Consider the following 20,760-nt stretch of genomic DNA (forward strand, 5'->3'; position numbering starts at 1 on the left):
TATTTCCAGGTACATTTATTATTAGCTAAAATAAATCATCTTGAGAATGGAAATTATCTTTATAACTAATTTAAGGTTGATCTAGGTTTCAGATTTCATACCTGAAGAATTTTGTCATGAACTTTCAGTCCACTCTTCTCTGCTGGGCTATCACCATAAACTTCTGTCACATAAATTCCCTGGTAACAAAAGCATAACTACAGTGTTTAGTACAAAATAATACATTATACAGCTATAATAACACTAACACACTCTTAGACTAAAAATCTGTTTCCTTCAAAGTCTATTAGCCCTCTTAGCATGAGTTGGTTAAAAAGCACATTTCATGACTCTTTAACAGAGTTACCTTCAATATTTAAACTATTTAATTATCAATGTATGTTAATAAACTTGGCAATAAAATGTTGTTTATACTTCAACTTTGATGTTATACAAACTTTAATTTCTTACTTTTAAAAAGAAATATTTAAAGAAATGTCCAAGTATCACATCCTTCATACGAAACTGTTCATTTCTATATTTTCTGCTACTCAAGTGGGGCCTGTACATAATTTTCTGTAGAATTTCCCATTTACACTTTCCACATCCCCAACCTGAGCTGTAAATTTGTAGCAAGAAAGGATACTGCTTTCAAAAGTAGTAACATTTTCTTTGGTGTTTGCTATTATATTACTTGGAGTTAAAATAAAATTTTCCTTTAATGGCAACTACAAGGTTTAAAGGCCATAGACAAAGCATAATTGACATTTTAGTATAACTTGCTTCACATGCCACTATTGTATTTTTGCTTGATCAAATATGGGAAGTATTTTAAGCCATTTCTATCTTAGTTAGAAAACCAGATAGATTTATGACAATCTGTTTTATATGCATTGTAGTATTTCAGTTTAAACTAGATATATGAATAAAAAAAATTCCTATACCATATTTTCATTACTTTGAGTTAAGGCTAAGTTTTAATATCAACTTGGATTGTACACTTGAAGTCATTACGTTTAAGTACTAAATTTGTTATTTCTGTTTAGTGTTATAAAATTAACTAAAATGCAGAAATATAAAACTTACCATAAGTAATACTAAATGAAATAAGTAAACAAGATACTGCAATCAATGATGTCATGTTTAAAGTACAAACATGGTTGTGTAATTCAACATGTGTGCTGGTAACTGAATTTGTTATTCACAAAGCTGTGCAGCATCATGAATAGCTAATATCAGAGCTTGAAAGGGTCAAAGGTTAACTGTAGAAAAAAACAAACTAAATGAAAAAGTAAATATTATGTACTTATCTGTTACATTGCCAGACATTCTAGAATGAGAAAAGGGTAATTCAGATTTATTTTGTCATTAGTTTGGTGGGTACAGGATCAGGCAAACTGACTTACTCTCTATAGTGTTAGGGTAGAAATAGTAAGGTACAAAATTTTATTCAGTACGTAATACTGGTTAGCCAAATCAAATTTGAAAAGTGAAACTCGAAAAGTATTTTTAATCTAAATATGAAATTCATCTTGTACTCAGACCATGAATACATAAACTTACAAACAAATCTTTAGTAAAATTACGTAGTGATAAAATCAGAATTTTTTGTACAAAACAAGTGAAATTTTTATATTTACAACTGTAAAAATTTTATATATTTCATGGTTACCTATGGGTTACACAGTGATTACAAAGTCAGTCATTTTGTCTGACTCTTTATCAACTCTTTATAAAGGGATATGGTCTTATTGGCTTTCACATTCAGATCTAGGAGTCAAATCTGATATAGAAAAGTTATGGAATACATTGAGTTGGTTGTGTGGTTACAGTAAAATACATAATTTTACACTAAAAATCAAAGGATCCATTATTGAAATTTATGACATATATTAAACTTCAATAAGTGCAATTATTAAAGTGACTAAATAACTATAACTTAGGTGGATTCTTGAAATGAATGAAAATAAAAATAATTACTATTATTGATTAGTCAAGCAGGTTGTTTCAGAATAGGTCTAGTCTACTCATCTCTATAACACTGCAATGGCCTTTTGATGTGTCTAATATAATTTCACTACTGTTTGTACCAGGAAATGGAGGCTATATTTATTTACTTTCACAGCAACAATGCATGATAACTTTCAGGATATCAAAACCACTTGACAATATTAACTGAACTAACTGTCACTGGTCCCATTGAAATCTAAAAACATACACTGATTGGTTGAATTGAGAGAAAGAAGGAACACAAAATGATGCAAAATTAGTAAGATGTTGTGCAACTGCAGTGCAACTGAGTTCTAGTTAGCACAACACTACAGAAATAAAATGGGAGAAAATATTAGACATCATCATGAAATTCTTGGTGACAAGAAACCTACTTGAAATAAATATGCAAATCAGAATGGCTGGTATGGGCATTAACCTTCTTTGTTAACCTTAAGATAACCTAGGAAGGTCAAAACGTTGTTCTCTCCTTATCAATAAAAGTGTTAATATCCATACCAGCCATTCTGAGATACACCATTATGAAATATTTAGTTGCCATGGTGATCTGGCACCCAGGATTTGTCTATGCCTGAGTGTAATTGCTCAACCACAGACAGTTTGGCCGAAGTTCAGTGAAAAGAATAATGATAGCATGTGATGGATATTATGAAAGAGGCTAAGTATGGTCTTAAAGATAGTTGTCAGCTATTCTGATTTGAATTTTTCATACACACAAGTACCTAAGTGAAATACAAAGGCCAACAACAGTTAGCATTTTTCTTACCTGAAAATGTACTTCAGATGGATGCTCAACTCCTTGCATCACAAGAAGTTATTACCTTTTGCCCACTGTTGTGCAATTTCTCATGTATGTCACAAGCCTTGAACAAAACTTTGAATCCTACGTGTATAAATATGTATTATACCCACCTATGATGTAATATTCATTAGACTACTCCTTCACCAAAAAGAAAAGAGTAACATACCCTCCATGCACACTAGACTAGAATTTGAACAAAGACAAGGTAAACAAAATACACTGAAAGTAGGAAGGGAAAATAAGGAGTGGGAAAGAGAAAATATCATCTGCCTGAAATACATTTTCAGGTAAGGAAAATGTTTACTTCACAAATAGTACTCACCTACCTGCACTACAAGGAACTAAACCCCACACTGAAGAAAGTGGAGTGGCTAGTGCAGAGAAATAAAATACAAAGAAAAGCATCTTTCTGAAAAGTGTCAGAAGGGAAAAGCGTATGGAGTGTGATACCCACAATGTTGGGGAAATTAACCAAGAAGGGTAGCACTTAGTGAGAGACTGCATTCATCCCAAGCAGGGGTACATTTTACCAAATGTTATCATGGTATTTTCAGTCAGAAGATGAGACAGAACAAAAAAAAGTATTAAAAGAATCTTTTGCATAGTACTAAAATGTCATAATGGTGGGAGGAATGTAAGATTGCTGAACCAGCCATTTTCTTCCATGTAGTCAGCTGAACAAGACTGTAGTCTGGCTAGGGCTAGATATTAGGCTGTTCTATTTAGGGAACTAATTATATTATATACTTATCACAATCAGGTGCAGAGAGTAATGTTCCAGACCTGTGTCCTGAGGCAAGCCCCAGACCCTTCCAGTTTGACCTGACCATCAGGAATAGCTTGGTTCAAAATGTAGTGGGTGTCCTGTACTACATTATCAGATAATAACCAAGCCCTACCTCCAAAATAATGGGCGTGTGCAGTTTGTACAGGCCAAAACAATTTTGAAGAAAACCCCCAACTGAATAGGGGGCACTAGAGCAGGGATAAATGGGGGTTAACACATTTCATATTTCCTATTCTGCTTGAGATGGGTTTGGGGTATCTATTTCTAGTAAGGAACAATGATCATAAGGTGGGTTTCATTGATACATGGTGATTGATGTACAGCAAGACCTAAGAATAACAACGAGTAAGTAAGGGAGAAACTGAAAAACAAACAACAATCACCTCATGAGGGCCTCCAGATAGACAGAGTAGACAAAAGTCATAACTACAAGAAATCATGTGTAATGTGCATAATGTGTACGAGTGTATTAGGTGTCATCCACATTCTGGGCTATAGAAATTCAGTTACAAGACAATGTCAATGAGTCAAAAGAACCACTGAGATGACAAATATGATGGAAGGTGATGCAATAACATGTATGAGTATACTAACCTAAGTAATAACACAGATGAGTTAAAAACTCACCCAATTAAAATCAAAAGCAACATATCATGAGAAGAGGAGGTATCTCAAGGGATTAACAGGTGGTTTCTAAAGACGAGAGAAATTTGAATCAGACAAAAAATAATCAGAGTCAGAATGATTGTATCAAGAGGAAATGGAAGGGAGAGTAATGAGATAAAAGATCAGATAACCCTTCAAAGAGCCCAAGTCTTTGGGAAAAAGGAGGGGCATATAAATAAAATCAGCTAATCCCTGTGATAAAGAGTGTGCAAAGTGTTTAATGCATAAATGTTTGAAAGATGTCTCTTACAAGAAAGTAGGAGGACAAAATACATCTTTGGGAGCAGATGATACATGTAAAGAATATTGTGGTTCTAAAGATAGAAGCTGTTCTGATGTGACTTTTTTATATATATAGACAAAATGCTTGGATGAAATGAAAGGGCCAACAACAGTTAACATACATAGGTGAATGCTACTGTTTCCAAGAAATTCATCAAGAAGTTATAGAAATGATCTCAATCTCGTAAGGTGAAAATAGAGATCTCCAACTCTAGACTTCAAGAAAATGTTTCGTGAATGTACCTAGTGTGATCTCAAGATAGAAAGTGTGAAGCTTTATGATGCAAAAGGAAATCCAAAGATTTAGATAACAAACATAAAATGAGAAAATGGAGAGAAAACTTTCCAATAAAATAAACCTCATAAAATTGATGGAAAAAACACAAATAACTGTACATTTCACAAATTTTTCATTTATTAACAATCATGGCTTTGCCAGTAAAGGTATCATTGTGTATAGGTTGAAATGATTTTTAAACATGCTTTTATATATATATCCAATGAACAATAAACTTACCTTGAGACAAGAGCAATGAAAAGTGAAAAGACCAAGTTGGTTTTGTTGTTTAGAATGTTTTATGGATTTGTTTTTAGGTTCTTTTATTTCTAAAAATTTCCAGGCTATTTAGTTTTTTACTTTTTTCACAGATATGTAAAAAAAGTTTTTTTCCTGTCTAAAGAAGGGAAGCAAGGTTTAAATTTGTTTTCATTAATTTCTATTTCTTGTTAACTTCTCAAATTCTTGTTTCTATACAAGTCCTGTTCTTTGACTTACAAGTATACTATTGCAGTATTGATAACTGGAAAACACTCCTCCTGCTGACAAAATTCAATGTATTTCAGTTTTTTTACTAAAGATAATTAATTTACATTGTTCATGTTATCTGTTAGTCTATTAATTTTTTCTTATCAAACCACACTTCATACTCTTACTCACTAATAAAATATTTAAAAATAAAGTTGTTCTATTGCTTTCAGGGAATTATACTTGCACATCTATAAAAACTAACTGTTTTATAAACATGATGTAAATTCAGTAGATATTTCAGTTTTAAATACTGAAGGATGTAGGTAAACTTACATTATCTGTATACCCTTGGGGACTCTTATGGAAGTCTTGGTCTATACCACCTCCAATCTTAAAACCACATTTCATAACTGGTCTGCCTTCAGCATCCACACTGGCTTCTTTAGCAAGTTTAATTGGAATCTGAAAAGTACATACTAATTAATTATTCACAATGCTGATACAAACATTAAACTAATAGTCTAACTATATGTAGACTAAAAGTTTTTCAGAATGAATTTTTTTATATTTTGCTATTAAAACATTTCTAGAAACAATCAACATTATCAATCTTACACCGAATAAAAAATATTTGTGCAAAGTTTAGAGAAATGAACTTTTTCCAGCATATTGTCAAGAACATGCAAGGTGACCAAAAGCTACATGGCCCAATAACATAAGAGAACACACACTATCCATCAAAATAACCAAATAAATCTTTAAAATCAAATTAATTAAATGTAGTTTTTGAAAACAACATATCAATTCAGTATGTGTTTAAATAATTTAAACTAACAACATAAGAACAATGATAATCCAGAATGACTATTAATTTCTTCCTCGACAATGTTAAGAGTTTTTCTTATCAATACAGTTCTTAATATTTAAATCATGATAACCCACATGCATTATCTTGCACTTATTAAAAGTTAAAGCCAGCTGTCAATTATTTGTCCAACTCATCAAATAACCTACATCCTTTCATAAAGTAGCATCCTCTTCAGAACTAGCAACACTCAAGAAGTTAATATATTCAAAGCCAAGTAACTTACTGACCATTACTTGATCTTTGCCCTTGTTGGTTGATGTTTAACGGCACAAAACAATTAGGCTATCTGCATTATACAACCAATAAAAAAAAGTAAAAATAAAAGTAAATTATTATAATATGTAAAAATGAATCATGTTGAAATAAAACAAAGTCCAATTTTCAAATTAAAAATTTAGAGTTGAAAAGGCCAATGGCCCTTAAAAATTTAAAAATAAAACTAAGGTGGACAGTGTCACCGTCATCAATGACACTGTCCAATGTCAAGAGTAAACCCACTGTAAAAATACCTCTAAAATGATGTCGTCATTCACAGTCATAGCAATGACAACATTAAAATGTGGGCTATTGTGACTTGAGTGTCACACAGACCCCACATTGGTGCATCAATCATAGTTAAAAGTAAAAAATGAGTTAAAATACTGTGACCAATGTGTAATCTGGCCATGAAAAACTCCTCCTTCCAATCCTCATTGAAGTAAGATGGCCAAAGAACAATAGAAGGTTTAATCCCGAAAAGCTTGTTACTACGTTGCTCACTCCATCTCAACTGCCAACTGGTGCAGAGGTGATCCTTGAATACAGGACTGTAGTCCATGTATGGGACAGGCACAACCATGATGGTACTAGAGCAGACAGACTCAGCTGCTATGTCAGCAAGCTCATTCTTGCAAATACCAACATGGCCTGATATCCAGAAAATGTGGAGAGTAGATGATAGAGAAAAACAGCCCAGTTGGTTTTGAATAACAATAACAGGGTGAGAACTAATGTGAATCAATTCCAGGGCCAGTAGAGAGCTAGTGAGTCAGAATAAATAGTACAGTTCATGTACTACATAGCTTCTATGCGATCCAAGGAAAGAGAAATAGCATACAATTCAGCAGTGAACACAGAAACTGTTGAGGGGATTCTGTGTGCAACCACTGAACTACAACATATCATGGCAGATCCCAAAGAGCCACATGATTTCAAAAGATCTATATAAATGGAAATGAAAGGATGGTTGAAAAGATGGCACTTCCAATTGGGAGTATATGCCTTTTTCAGATAACTCAAAGAAAGGTCATATAAAGGGATGGTAAAAAGCAACAGTGGGATGGGCTGACAAATGGATACAGCAATGTTACCCAAGGACAGACCCAATTCATTCAACTGTATCTGGATATAAAGGCTAAAAGAAATTATGGCAGACCATCTATTCTGAAAAAGCATGGCCCACTAAGGAAAGAAAACACAACCACAGGTAAGATGCTGTGGTAAGTTTTGAAGCATACAGTAAAGGCAGATACAAACAAGAGGTGTAGAGGAGGTTGATGAGATTCAGTGTATAAAACTCTGGAATGGAGAAGTGCAGAAGGCCCCTGATAATGAATAGGGTATAATATCTTCAATGCCAAGGTCCTGCCAGAGCAATAGACTTGAGACCCATGTCTAGTTTCAATCGAATGAGGGCACAATAGATTTTTAACATAAAACATTAATCAGCTCCCCAAGAGATGGAAGAGAGGACATGAGGGATGTTCAGTGCCCTTGTACACTTGATACATAGCTGCTTTATGTGTGGAATAGAGGTCAGTTTACCATCGAAGAAAATACCCCAAGAACTTTGCCTCAGGGACCACAGGAAGCACAATTTCTCTGAGACAGAGCTCAGGATTGGGGTGAATACCTTTTTCTAGCTTTAAAACCATTTGTTGTAGTCCACTTCAGTATACAGTTGAGGGCAGTCTGTAGTTTCTGTTCAATAAATCTCATGCTTGATGACTGACGCCAAACGTGGAAGTCGTTGACATAGAGACCGTTTGCAACTGTCAGTGGAGTTGTCCTCTGATGGTATTAATCTTTACAATGAAAAGTGTGAGAATCAAGACAGAGCTCTGAGGGACTCTTAAGTTCCTGTGTGAAAGAATGGGAAAGTGTTGAGCCCACATGGACTTAGAATCTCTGATCCATTAAAAAATGTTTAATAAAAATGAGCAGCTTTCCACACAAACCATGAGTGGAGGTCTTGCAAGATACCATACCTCCACGTAGTGTCATAAGCTTTCTCAAGATCAAAATATAAAGAAACAAGATGTAGCTCCTTGAGAAAAGCTTTCCTGATTGACATTTCAAGTTGAATCATGTGGTCCACAGTGGAGTTCTGTTGTTGGAACCCACACTGAATGGGCAAGAGGAGGTTATTTGATTCAAGGAAGCAAATAAGATGATCATTGACCATCCTCTATAATATCTTACAAAGACAGCTCATCAAAGCAATTGAATGATAATTTGGAGGAATCTTGGGATCCTTCCCAGGCTTAGGAAGAGGGAAAGCAATAGCATGGTATCAAGCATCAGGAAAAACATTTTCTTGTAAAATTTGGTTAAAAATAATCAAAAGAATAGCAAGATGACAGGAGAGAGATGGAGCAACATGTCATAGTGAATAACATCAGGTCATACTGATATACTGCAAGACTGACAAAGAGTAAGCTTGAGTTCCACCAGCATAAAGGGGAGATTATAGTTATAGAAATGATCAACCTGAAAGGGAGGTGATTGTTCTGCCCGTGGCTTGATGATTAAGAAGGTGGTGGATGAAGCAGAAGTGCTAAATGCATGAGAAAAGTTTTGAACAAGAGCATCAGCAGCATCCTGACCATCAGAGAGCAAGATGAAAAGAGGGGAAGAAGTATACTGTCCACCAACCTTTCAAATCTTGTCCCATATGACTTTGGAACTGGTGGAGAAAGAGATGTGTATTTAATCCAAGATTCCTTCTGGTTTTGACATCTGACATGTCAAGCATGTGCATGTGCCTGCTGAAAAACAATGGGGTTTAAAAGTATAGGATAACTACTAAAGATATCCCAAGCCCATTTTTAAGCCTTCCATGCCATGTGACAGACAGGATTCCACCATAGACAAAGATACTGTGGAAAATGTATAAAAGTTTTAGAAATACACCAAGCAGCTGCCTGGACAATACAGTCAGTCAATTCTGCCATGCAGTTGTCTAATGATGGCTTACAGACAGATGACGGCAGGATCAATTTCCAAGAGTGCAGCGAAAGAGGGCCAGTTGGTCTGGTCCAACTTCCATTGAGGCATGTGGGTGAGGTGACACTGACCACAGCCAGTATCTTTCAAAATGATTAGTGCCCCCTGGGTTAATGATAACCCTCCAAGAAAAGTAAGAGAGAAGCAAAATGAAGCAGATAAAGAGATCAATAGCAGTAAAAAACTGACTAGATGAATGAAAATAAGTATAAAAACCAGTGTTGAAGAGAGAAAGGTTATGATAAAGAGCATATGTTCTACAACATGACCATATCTATCAATATCAGCACCACCCAGAGGGATTATGTCCATTAAAATCCCTCAGAATTAAAAAGGGAAATGGTAACTACTCACTAAGGCCACCAAAGTCTGAATGATCATAGGCCTCTCCAAGAGTCAAATAGAGTGAATAAATAGTGATAGTGAGAGCTAAAGAAACATGGATGGCTACAGCTTCCAAGGGTATATCGAGTGGCAAAGCAGGATGAGCATGTGCTGACTGACCAGCAGCACCATTCTTCCATGCACTCATCCATCACACAACTTGTCATTTCTGTACAAAGAAAACTGCCAAAGGGTGACTATATCAGTAGGTTTCAGAAATATTTCCTGTGAGGACACACAGGATGGTAAGAATCAATTAAATTCTTAATGTCATCTACATTTGAATGAAAACCTCGACAGTTACACTGTATCAAAGTGGACATTTTTATTTATGTGGAGGAGACTGGGGTGGGAAGCCCTTCAGTTTCCAGCCAGGTTTTTATTTTCTTATTGGAAGGAGGTCTATTGACCTCCATGGATCCTGCCCTGCATCAACTAGGGAAGCCTCTGTCTGTTGACAAAGATTTCAGCAAGTTAGGGTGTAAAGGAGTAATCGCATTTGGGGCTGCTGAGAGATGGGCATGAAGAAACACCTGAGCCCAAAGCCAGAGGAAGTGGACCTAAACAGTCACTGGAAGTAGGGACAGAGATGGAAGTACACATAGATTCTTCAACTCTTTTAATCAAGGAGGACAAAAGATTCTTCAGATGCTTTGCAAATAACTCTGCTGGAGGGCACAAAGAGATCTGTCTGAACTTCCACTGTGGCAGTGGAATGGAGCACAGCAGCATATGTCTGAGATGGAGTGGAGGAGTAACTTCAGAGCCTCTGGGTAGTTTACAGTCTTTAAGAGCTGCACCTCTTTCTCCTCCACTGACTTAGGGTAAGAAATAGAATACAAGGGGTGTGAACTACTACAGTTAACAGTGTGGTTCCAGTTTGCACTCATAGGTGTTGTAGTCTTTGCCACCAAAACAAGCACATGTTAAAGAACCACAATGATGTTTTTGAGTGACTGAACCTTTGATACTGGAAACATCTGAGAGAGTTGAGAATATATGACTGTACCTTACAGTTCAGATAACCTGCTTTGACTGTGGCAGGTGGATGTGGTGATGTAAACATCAGTATCAGAACATTAGTAGGCATTGTACTTCTTTCTTTGTGAGTGGAGATCTGAAGCACCACAGAAATGCCTTGGATTTAGAAACCAGCAAGGATCTCTAGCTCGGGAATGTTCTTTAAATCCCTGTCAACTATAACTCTTCTGGAAGAATTCAAAGTTTCATTGGGAGTAACCCCAAAGGGTATATCAAGAGGAGTTTGGTATGTTGTAGTGAAGATGTGTCCACCAAAATGTCTCCATTGCATAACTTCTTTACTGACTTGGAGGAGCCAGTACACCCCTATAATCCATTTTGAATAAAAAAGGGAGACATCTGCCCAAAGGATTTCTTGGACCAGGAATGCATAATTAGAAATCATGATACAGAATCTGACTATGATGTTGAATGTGCAACAGAGTCATCCATGCATGGTCACTTTCCGATATGTTTTTTCTCAATCTTTTAATTTTTATTTTTTTCATGGATGGTGATATCCATAATAACGAGAATACACTTTAGTGCCCACTGACCATGCTCACCATGGAGCCCTATAATGTGCTACAATGCCAAACAAAGACATTAGAGCAACACCAGTGTTTCTTGAGCACAAAACCTGAACACCAGCATCAAACACAATGTCTAAAACACTTGCTAAAAACATCCAATACTGCTACTCAGTTGACCCTAGCCCATGTGGATTAGCCAAATGACCCAGAGGGGCCACCCTATGGCCAAAAAGATGTGTTAGATCCCTCAACTACCTGGATCCTCTCCTCCTCTTCACAGGTCACCATGCAAGGGAAACATGCGGGTGGATGTTTAGATCCCAGAGGAGGTAAACCAAAAGTACTGAACCTTTTCTGGGGGATCCCCTTACTACATACAGGAATCCATCTTGAGGGATTGCACTTATTATAAATCAAAATGATCAATGATTCTAACTTGAAACCCTGGGATACTCCATGTTATTAATCCACTTGAATTCCATTTATAAAAACTCCATGCTTTCTTCCACCCTGCATCATTTATTTAAGCAATAAGAACATCAACACATTATTAAAGCAAGATTTTTCCAAACTGAAGTAATTTTGACAATTCCATAGAATGTTAAACTATATTAACTGAAGTTGTGAAGCATCATTCATCAAACTTTTTCCACCATTAATGTAACACTAATAGGCTCATAATTTTATTATCTTCTTAAAAAGAGAAGTAACTTCCAATCCTGTGGTACCTGTCCACTATCCCACTAATCAAGGATATGTTAAAAAAAAAGGCTTAAATGGCTGATACATTCCATCCTTAACCTCTTTCAAAGCTCTAAGAAAAATATCTTTCAAAACACTTTTATTATTCTTTAATACATTGTTTATGCAGAGTATTCATGATGTAACTTTGTAGAACGAACAGCAACTGCCTGTCGCGGAGACACAAGTGTAGAAGACGAAAGACAGAAGACTTTCGAAACATCGTCCTCCATACTCGTGTCTCCACAACAGGCAGTTGCTGTTCATTCCACAAGGTTTTAACCTTCATCATTCTTTTTATTTCATATACCCTTTTTGACTTCCTAAATCTCCTGATCTATAATTCTTTAAGTTTCCTGTCATAGTGATGTGTTACAGCTTCTTAAGTTTATAATGCTTTTTTTAACAGTTAATTATTATCTCATTCAAAGTTTTATTTTTTGAAAATTTTAATCAAACTCATTATTCTTCCTCTCCATACCTCCCTAAAATACTGAATCTAATTGACCAATGGTCACCTGCACCCACATGTTCTTCAGTCTCATCTCTGTGTTAATAGTTAATAATAAATCTGAAATAGCATTATTCTTAGTCATTTCTCTGACCAATGAGTGAAGAAAATCAAAAGGAATAGTTTCTAAAAGTTTGTCCCTTTTGTGTTTTGATTCAAACATTTCCCAGTCTATATGCCTGTGATAAAAATTCCCTATAATTACGACCTTATTAACAGCTGAAATCTTAATCTCACTATAACATTTCTCATGAATTTTATTAGTTTCATCTGCTGGTCTGTAATAAATTCTCACTAACAGCTTTCTCACCCCCCTCCAAGTCGACTAATAGAAATCCAAATATATTCAATCTCCTTGCTGTTATCTTTAATGTACTCGAACAGTATGTTTTACATACATAAACCTTTCCTCCTTTTCAGTATTCAATCTTTAGTAAATAATCTACAACCTTATACTTCAAAGAAATCTCAGCCATCAAAACTATCCACACTTAAACACTCAATTCCATTACAATAGGAAATCTTCATTCATACCATTGCTATAAAATCTTTTATCTATTATATTTCTAGCATTACAACAGTAAAAGTTTTCTTTACACTTAAAATATGTATTTTGTTCCTACACTAAACTTTTCTTTAGGTATTATTTTTTCTATACTTAGTTTATTCTTGTCATCACAATTGTCCTAGTTCAAAGATGCCCTTACAATTGAGTTAATAGCCCTTGCAAACAAGTCATCATCTACCCTATTGAAATGTTCTCTATAAAAGCTCCTTGCTCTTTATTAATAATTTTACATTTCAAAATAATGTTCCACATTTTTGTCAGCTCACTAACAAAGATTATTGCATGAACCTAGCTTTATCAGGATATCAAACATATTCAACGTGATGTGTGGAAAGAATATCCCAACACTTATTATTACTTATAACAAAGCACAAGACTAAAACATATAGGTGTAATAACTGGAGGGTGTTCTCAACATTTTCAGATAACCTTTATGTACCCCTCAAAAGCCAGGCAGATATGTTGGAATTTATAGCTTTTAAGCTCCAAAACATAGCCTTTTGTATGTAGCTGATAAAGTTTTTTTCCCTAATTGGTAAAAAAAAAGAAAAAGAGGACAATAACCATAAAGTTAATGTCTTTATACCTTAAAACTAAATAACTAAAACACTAAAAGCAAACTAAATGTTGCTTTACATCTCTCTATATGTACATCACAAGTTTAAACTAATTACATTAAAAACACCTTATCTAACATACAATCACAAATTTTATAGTTAACAAAGAAAATACTTCACTTTTAAATACAGCAATTACAAATCATTAAAACGTTTCAAATAGCCTTATAACCCACTATCTAAAAAAACTGAAAACAGTAAAAAAATGCTTAGATTAAAAGGGAAACTAGTTAAATTTGTGGGACAGGTTAAAAGAAGTATCACTAACCATGCCATGAGCATCTGTGAACATTTTTTTGGGAGGGGTGACAAAGTAATGTGAAAGGAAAAGGTATGTGTTCTCACCCCCCACTGCAGACACTTTTATCACTTGTGATGAACACATTACAGAAGTAGCATTAAGTTGTTAGAGGTAACTGAAGCTATTTTATTTTGAGAAGACATATGCATGTTGAAATTTTAAAAACCTTTTGACAAATAGGTAGATTACTACAAAGTTAATTTCATCATAAAAATATCTCAAATCCTCATAATATTATAATTGGATGCTTTATTTTAATCTGTTGGATGTTATTTACATTATAAAATCTTAGTTAAATAAAAATTGCAAATACATCACCAGAATATATTTCACAGCTTCCAAAAAGCACAGTGAAACCATAAAAATGCTATGAAGCAATTTTTGTTAAAAGACATGAGGTAAAAGTCTACAAGAGGAGCAATACATCAAAAACTGACAAAATGTGCAGTGTGTTAAGTTTACAGAAACAGTAATATGAGAGATAAGATGCTTGTTTATTAGCATTTTTTACAGACCTTTTAATCATGTAATCAAAATTGGTAATAACTTGTTGAGACAAATTACTAATGCTGTCAATAAAAAAAAGCTTATAATTTTAAACCGAAACATTTCCTCGGAATTATTTTCTTTTCCAGCATATCAAGTTTTACTTCACAAGAAATTTCAATTCTAATTTTGAAGTTGAGGACTATAAGATTAGAAATAGTGTTTTGCCAGAGTACTTTAGTACTAGCAAACATTGGAATTTTATTGGATCTTAAAACATAGTATAATTTGGTTTTTGGAAGTTAATCACAAAGCTACACATTGGGATATCTGTGCTCTGCCCACCACAAGTAGTGAAACCCAGTTTCTAGCAGTGCTAGTGTGCAGATGTACCATTGTGACATGAGTTACACTAAATTGTGAAAAAACTGATAGAGGACTGCACTGTATGTGAAAAAGGACAGAAGCTTGGGAACTACAGATTAGTTCAATCAAACTTGCTAAAATAACTACATTCAAATTCTTGCATTTTAACCACAAACTTATTCATACGTAGATGAACGATAATGAGCTTTAACAATTTATAAAAAGCAAAACACTATTCCTGAAGTTAAACTAATTATAAAACTTTCAACACAAAACATCATATTTGTTTCGCAATAAGAAAACAAAGTATAATGCACTGAAACTTTTGAATAGTAGAATTTTTAGCATTGTTCAGGTTTATTCCCAAATTCTTGTAGAAATTTAACGAGAGGTTTTAGGTCTATGATTATTATTTTCATTTTTTTTTTATGCTGGAGAAATTTGCGATTTACTTATTGTTGGAAGATCAACAATGTCAATGATCCATGATCCAGTAACAACGGTAGATGAAATAAAGCCTATTTTTTAACTAAATACTACCACTGCTATTTAATTTATTTACTCTTTTAACCAACATAAACATATCTTACGAAAGTCTGCAAAATAAATAAAAGTTCCTTACGCTTAAACACTCTATAGCTACTCCAGGCTGATGCTGGAATGCCATTATCAAATACACACAATAACGAATTTTGTACCAAATTCACGAAACACGAATTCACCCGTACACCGAGACTAAAATAAATAAATAAATAAATAAAAAGAATAAACCCTCACTGGAGAAGATGGTCAGATATTACTAGAGCGCCATCTTTATATGATTTACTTCTAAATAAATTATATGAATAATTTGTCAATCTAAACTTATTTTGTGTATACGTGAAGGCAAGTGAATATGATAAAAACTGTTTTTGAACCACTACTACAAAAGGTTTAAGACATATTTACAAAAAGTGTGTGTGTGTTTTCTTAGAGCAAAGCCACATCAGGCTATCTGCTGAGCCCACCGAGGGGAATCGAACCCAGGTTTTTAGCGTTGTAAATCCGGAGACATACCGCTGTACTTGCGGGGGCTAGAAAAAGTGAAAAATATGATTTCGAACCAATTAATGTAGAAATTTAAAAAAAAATCCGAATATGAAGATGGAGATACATCAACGAAATTTTCTGAACAATCTTGATTTTGTGAGTTCAGTTTTTGTTAATTATGTTAAATATTTTTGTTATTTACGAATTCACAAAGTACTAGAACTCAGAATTAATTTTCAAAACAATACAATTTCATTTTGGTTTCAATAGTTTCATATCGACACAATTAAATTAAGATACTGATTGTTTTTGTTTGTTTGTTTTTTAATTTCGCGCAAAGCTACTCGAGGGCTATCTGCGCTAGCCGTCCCTAATTTAGCAGTGTAAGACTAGAGGGAAGGCAGCTAGTCATCACCACCCACCGTCAACGCTTGGGCTACTCTTTTACCAACGAATAGTGAATTGATTATCACATTATAGCGCCCCCACGGCTGAAAAGGCGAGCATGTTTGGTGCGACGGGGATGCGAGTTGCACGCCTTAACCCATCTGGCCATGCCAGACCCAGGATGCTGATTAAATTACGATTAAATACTTATTCAATGCATTCTACTTACTTTCGCTTTTCAGCCTGACACTAAGAAAAGCATGAATATAAGAAAAACTTGAAAACTATTCTATTTCTACTAAAAGGTCATTTTCTTCCTTTATACTGAATTTCAATAAAGTCAGTAAATGTTTTTCATCCATAATTATATATATAGATAGCTCTATTCTGCTTCTATCCACAGAATTTATAATAATAATTTTTTCACTAACGCTTAAACATTTCTAGCTGCGACATAGCAGCTCATAAGTTTTCCAAATGCATAATTTTAGTTCATACCTTTGTAATTTCTTCGTTCCCCGCTAGTACAGTGGTTAGTCTATGGATTTACAATGCTAAATTCATGGTTCGATTCTCCTCGATGGGCTCAGCAGATAGTCTGATGTGGTTTTGCTATAAGAAAACACACACACTTTTTATCTCTTGATTTGTTTGAGATATAATTGCAGTTTTGGACCGAGGAGGTTAAAGTTTTTCGACTTATGTACTTGATCACACCAAAGGTCTCTAATCCTGCATGAAAGAGTTTCAGTATGGGCTAGGTTGGGAGATATCCTCACAAATAATAAATTCAAATTGTGTATAAATGCACCAAACGTTTGATATTGCTGGTGCGCAAAAATATAACTAGTAAAAAAAAAAGTTTCAATGATTATTTTAATCTTGTCAAAAAGATCTTCAAGTGTCGCGGATATTAATAATTCTCTTTTATTTCTCTTCTAGTGGTTTGATCTACGTTATCTAATAAGAGCTGTAGACATTGCTGGGTTTAATCAAAACCTTTTTCTTCCAGCTGGTTGTTTATGAAATGGATGGACACATTATTAAGGCTGGTAACATTTATCAAAAAGAATTATTAAACACTTATCCAATTTCATTTTATACTCTACTTAACACACTATAAACAATTTCCAAACATAACGTTCTGGAACAATGCAGAAGCTATTGATCCATCTTGGCTTATCCATACTCTAAACTAAATTGAAATAAATAAATACAAAATCTTAAAGCTAGCCCTTATCAAACTCTTTCATAAAATTACTTTGATTTACTGCCTCTACAACATTCAAAGACAACCCATTCCCAAGACCAACCACCCTATTAGAAGAATGAAACTGTCTTAGCTGAAAATGACTCCTACCCTGCCCAAGTTTATAAATGTGTCCATTAGTCCTACTATTCTCATTGTTAGATATGAAAACAATGATGTATCAACATTATCAATTCCCTATACAATCTTAAACACTTACAATCAGATCCCTCCTACCTCTTTTTTTTGTTTTAAGAGAAACAAATTTGAAAGATTTCAGCTTCTCCTCGTATGACAAGCCCTCCATCCCAGACACCATTCCAGTAACCAGGGGCGTAGATTTTTTACACCCGATGAAGGAGATGATTTTTGCAACCACTTATGTGGACTATTTAATTTGCAAATTGGTAATCTCTGATTACGTGAACCTGAAAGCTGTAAACATGCAGTCACAGAGTTATCTTGCTGCCACGATACTTCAAGGTTTCCATGTAGGTTTGTATAAGTGAGGTGTTGTGAACAGTTTTCACAATGTTAATAGAATAAAGACAAATATGTCACAAATTAACTGCCACATGAATTTATTCCTGCACACAGTATAAAAGATGGCCATTATACTTGACAAGGTTATTAATAACTTTGATTGCATGAATTATGTTTTCAAATATTAATAAAATTAGTAATTACCCTTGATAAGTTTATATCTACTGAAAAACTGTTCATGTTGTTTGATAAAAAATAATTAACATGTCTTTGTGAACTCTTGAAAATTACACATCAATACAATGTAGCACATAATTATTTATTCTTTTCATTGAAGTAAGATTCATTTAGTCCTCTAGTCTACATGTTCCCAAACGTAGACCTCCTTTGTGATGATCTGCTTATGAATTCTTTCATAAGCTCTTCTATATTTATTTTGTCAACCTCATCTTTGTGAGTGTGATAAACTGCCACATTATTGAGGCGGCACTGAGACATAGCTGATCTTAACCACGTCTTTAACCGTCTTAATGCAGGAAAGCTGCATTCACATTCGTAGCTAAATACTGGACATACAAGCAAAACTTTCATGCGAAGAAATACTTCACTAAACATCTGCTAGCTTGTTTCATGCATTTTACAGTAAGCATCCTTCGCACCTTTCAGAGATACTGCTTTTGTTGTTCCTTTGAACATGGGCAACTGAAACTCGAGCCGTTGTGCAGAGATTTCTGGATAGAAGTTTATAACCGAGTTGTCAATCTTAATCTTGCCAGATGTGATCACATTCTCAAGTGCCAGATATTGTCTCAAGTCATTGTTGTCTGCATAGAATCTAGTGATCAGATGTTCTGTGACTGTGCCCACAAATTCAAAATATTGGCTTCTATAGTAATCTCTAGCTGTTGCAGAATGGTGTGCTAAGCCATCACCTGCGATCCTTCTGGGGGAGAGATCTGCGAATGCGTGGTAGTTCAATAGGCACCAGATCTAGGGAAGTTACCTTTTTCTCAGCTTCATCAAATATCCTGTTGTAATTATCTTTTGTTCGCAATACCCGCAATTGCTCAACTGTCATTGCAGATGCTTTAATCATGCCAGATACTGTCACTGATTTTGCTTGAAATGCACAGTTTAGTTCCTCTAATGCAGCTTATGGATGCTGAGCCATCAACAATCCTAAAACTGTTTTTCCTTTGTCAAATCTGTCCAGTAGACCTCGTGCTTTCACTGCTACATCTGATTTTTCATTTTCTAATTCAGACAAAGAATCAACAATGTCACTGTAGTGATCATTAGCACGCGTAATTGCAGATAGGCAGCACAACCAGCGTGTTGGACACAGTGAGCGGATGTATTTAACTGGACCATTGTGGCTGTCTGACAATACAATACTTTCAAAGATTGTCTTGTATCTGTCTGATCTCTGAAGCAAGACACCAAGTTCATGTACCCACTGGATAGAATCTCGAACACATTCACAAGCTTCAACTGCATGCTGCATTATTAAATTAGCCTTTGTGCTCCGCAATGAAAAAAACAAGGCTGATGGTTGCTTCTCTTTTATTTTTGCCTAGCATCCACTGTATGCATCACTCATGTTAGCGGCTCCATCATAAGTTTGTGCTCTTAATCCTGACAGTGGTAAATTGAGTCTTGTCAGTACATCAAGTATGGTCGAGGATATTGTTTCACCAGTTGTATTGGAAACACTGTACAAGCCAAGAAATGTCTCATGGTTGTCAAGGTTCTCATCTATGTATCGTACACATATTGCTTCCTGTTCGGCACCTGTAACATCTTGAGTGTCATCAACCATTAATGCAAATATTTTACCTTGCTGCACTTTGTGTGCTATGTTCCTCAGTATTTGATGGCTGAACATCTCCATTATTTTCATTTTGAGCCTGGGGTGATGTGAATGTGGTTTTATTTGACAAGTAAGCCATCAACTCAGGATCTTCCTCTTCCAGGAGCTTCATTAACTGCAGGAAGTTCCCCTCCATATCAGTATGTTCACTTAATGCTAAACCTTGATGTAGTAAGAAACGTAAACTTCTGAATATTTTGGCTAGACTCCTTTTGCATTCTTCCTGCTGCTTCTTTTTTCCATCATGTAGCTGGACAGTCACTGAAGCTACATCAAGTGAACCTTCTGGAGATGTAGTGAATCTGTGCTGAGAGAAGGATTGGTGTTCGTTGAATTTCTGTTTTGCCTTTTTCCAGTTGCAAAAACCGGTGGATATGAAGGTATACTCCACTGGCCTCTCCAATTTCCCTGTAAAAAGGCCTCTATTTTTCATCTTGGCACAATGAAAGCATGTGACTTTTTGAGTCTGATTGTCGAAGTGCAGCCGTGGGAACTCATCAAACCACTTGTCCTGGAAGTTGATACTTTGAGATTTTGCTTTCTGTCGTGGTATTAGTTATGCGTCTGGATAATATGGCTGTCCACACGATATCTGTGGAGTTTCAGATTTTTTCATTACTGCACAAACTTGTTTCACTACTTTCTGGTGGTTCATGATGTGCAATAGTTGCACAAGCATTTTCAGACTTGTCCTCTGATGAATATGGTATTTCCTCTGTATGGCAAGTTTCCATTCCTTTGCTTGAGGTTGTTGGATTATCTGCATCTGCGTTGTCACTTGTAGTACTAGTAACTGGCTTGCAGAACTG

The 20,760-nt window shown here is 35.0% G+C and overlaps 1 protein-coding gene across 1 annotated transcript in view; it reads right to left on the bottom strand.

The window, feature by feature from the left end:
- The window catches only part of LOC143223453 (tax1-binding protein 3 homolog), a 29,415-nt gene extending 13,676 nt beyond the window's left edge, over positions 1-15,739 (bottom strand). Inside the window, exons 1-3 of the mRNA XM_076451456.1 lie at positions 15,556-15,739; positions 5,608-5,736; positions 102-179 (exon numbers count right to left, since the gene is read on the bottom strand). Of these exons, the coding sequence (XP_076307571.1) occupies positions 102-179; positions 5,608-5,736; positions 15,556-15,600 (252 nt within the window). The 5' untranslated portion in view covers positions 15,601-15,739. The remainder of the gene's footprint in view (positions 1-101; positions 180-5,607; positions 5,737-15,555) is intronic.
- Between the last annotated feature and the right edge of the window lie 5,021 nt (positions 15,740-20,760).

Source organism: Tachypleus tridentatus, chromosome 8, assembly GCF_004210375.1.
Source record: "Tachypleus tridentatus isolate NWPU-2018 chromosome 8, ASM421037v1, whole genome shotgun sequence".
NCBI lineage: Eukaryota > Metazoa > Arthropoda > Merostomata > Xiphosura > Limulidae > Tachypleus > Tachypleus tridentatus.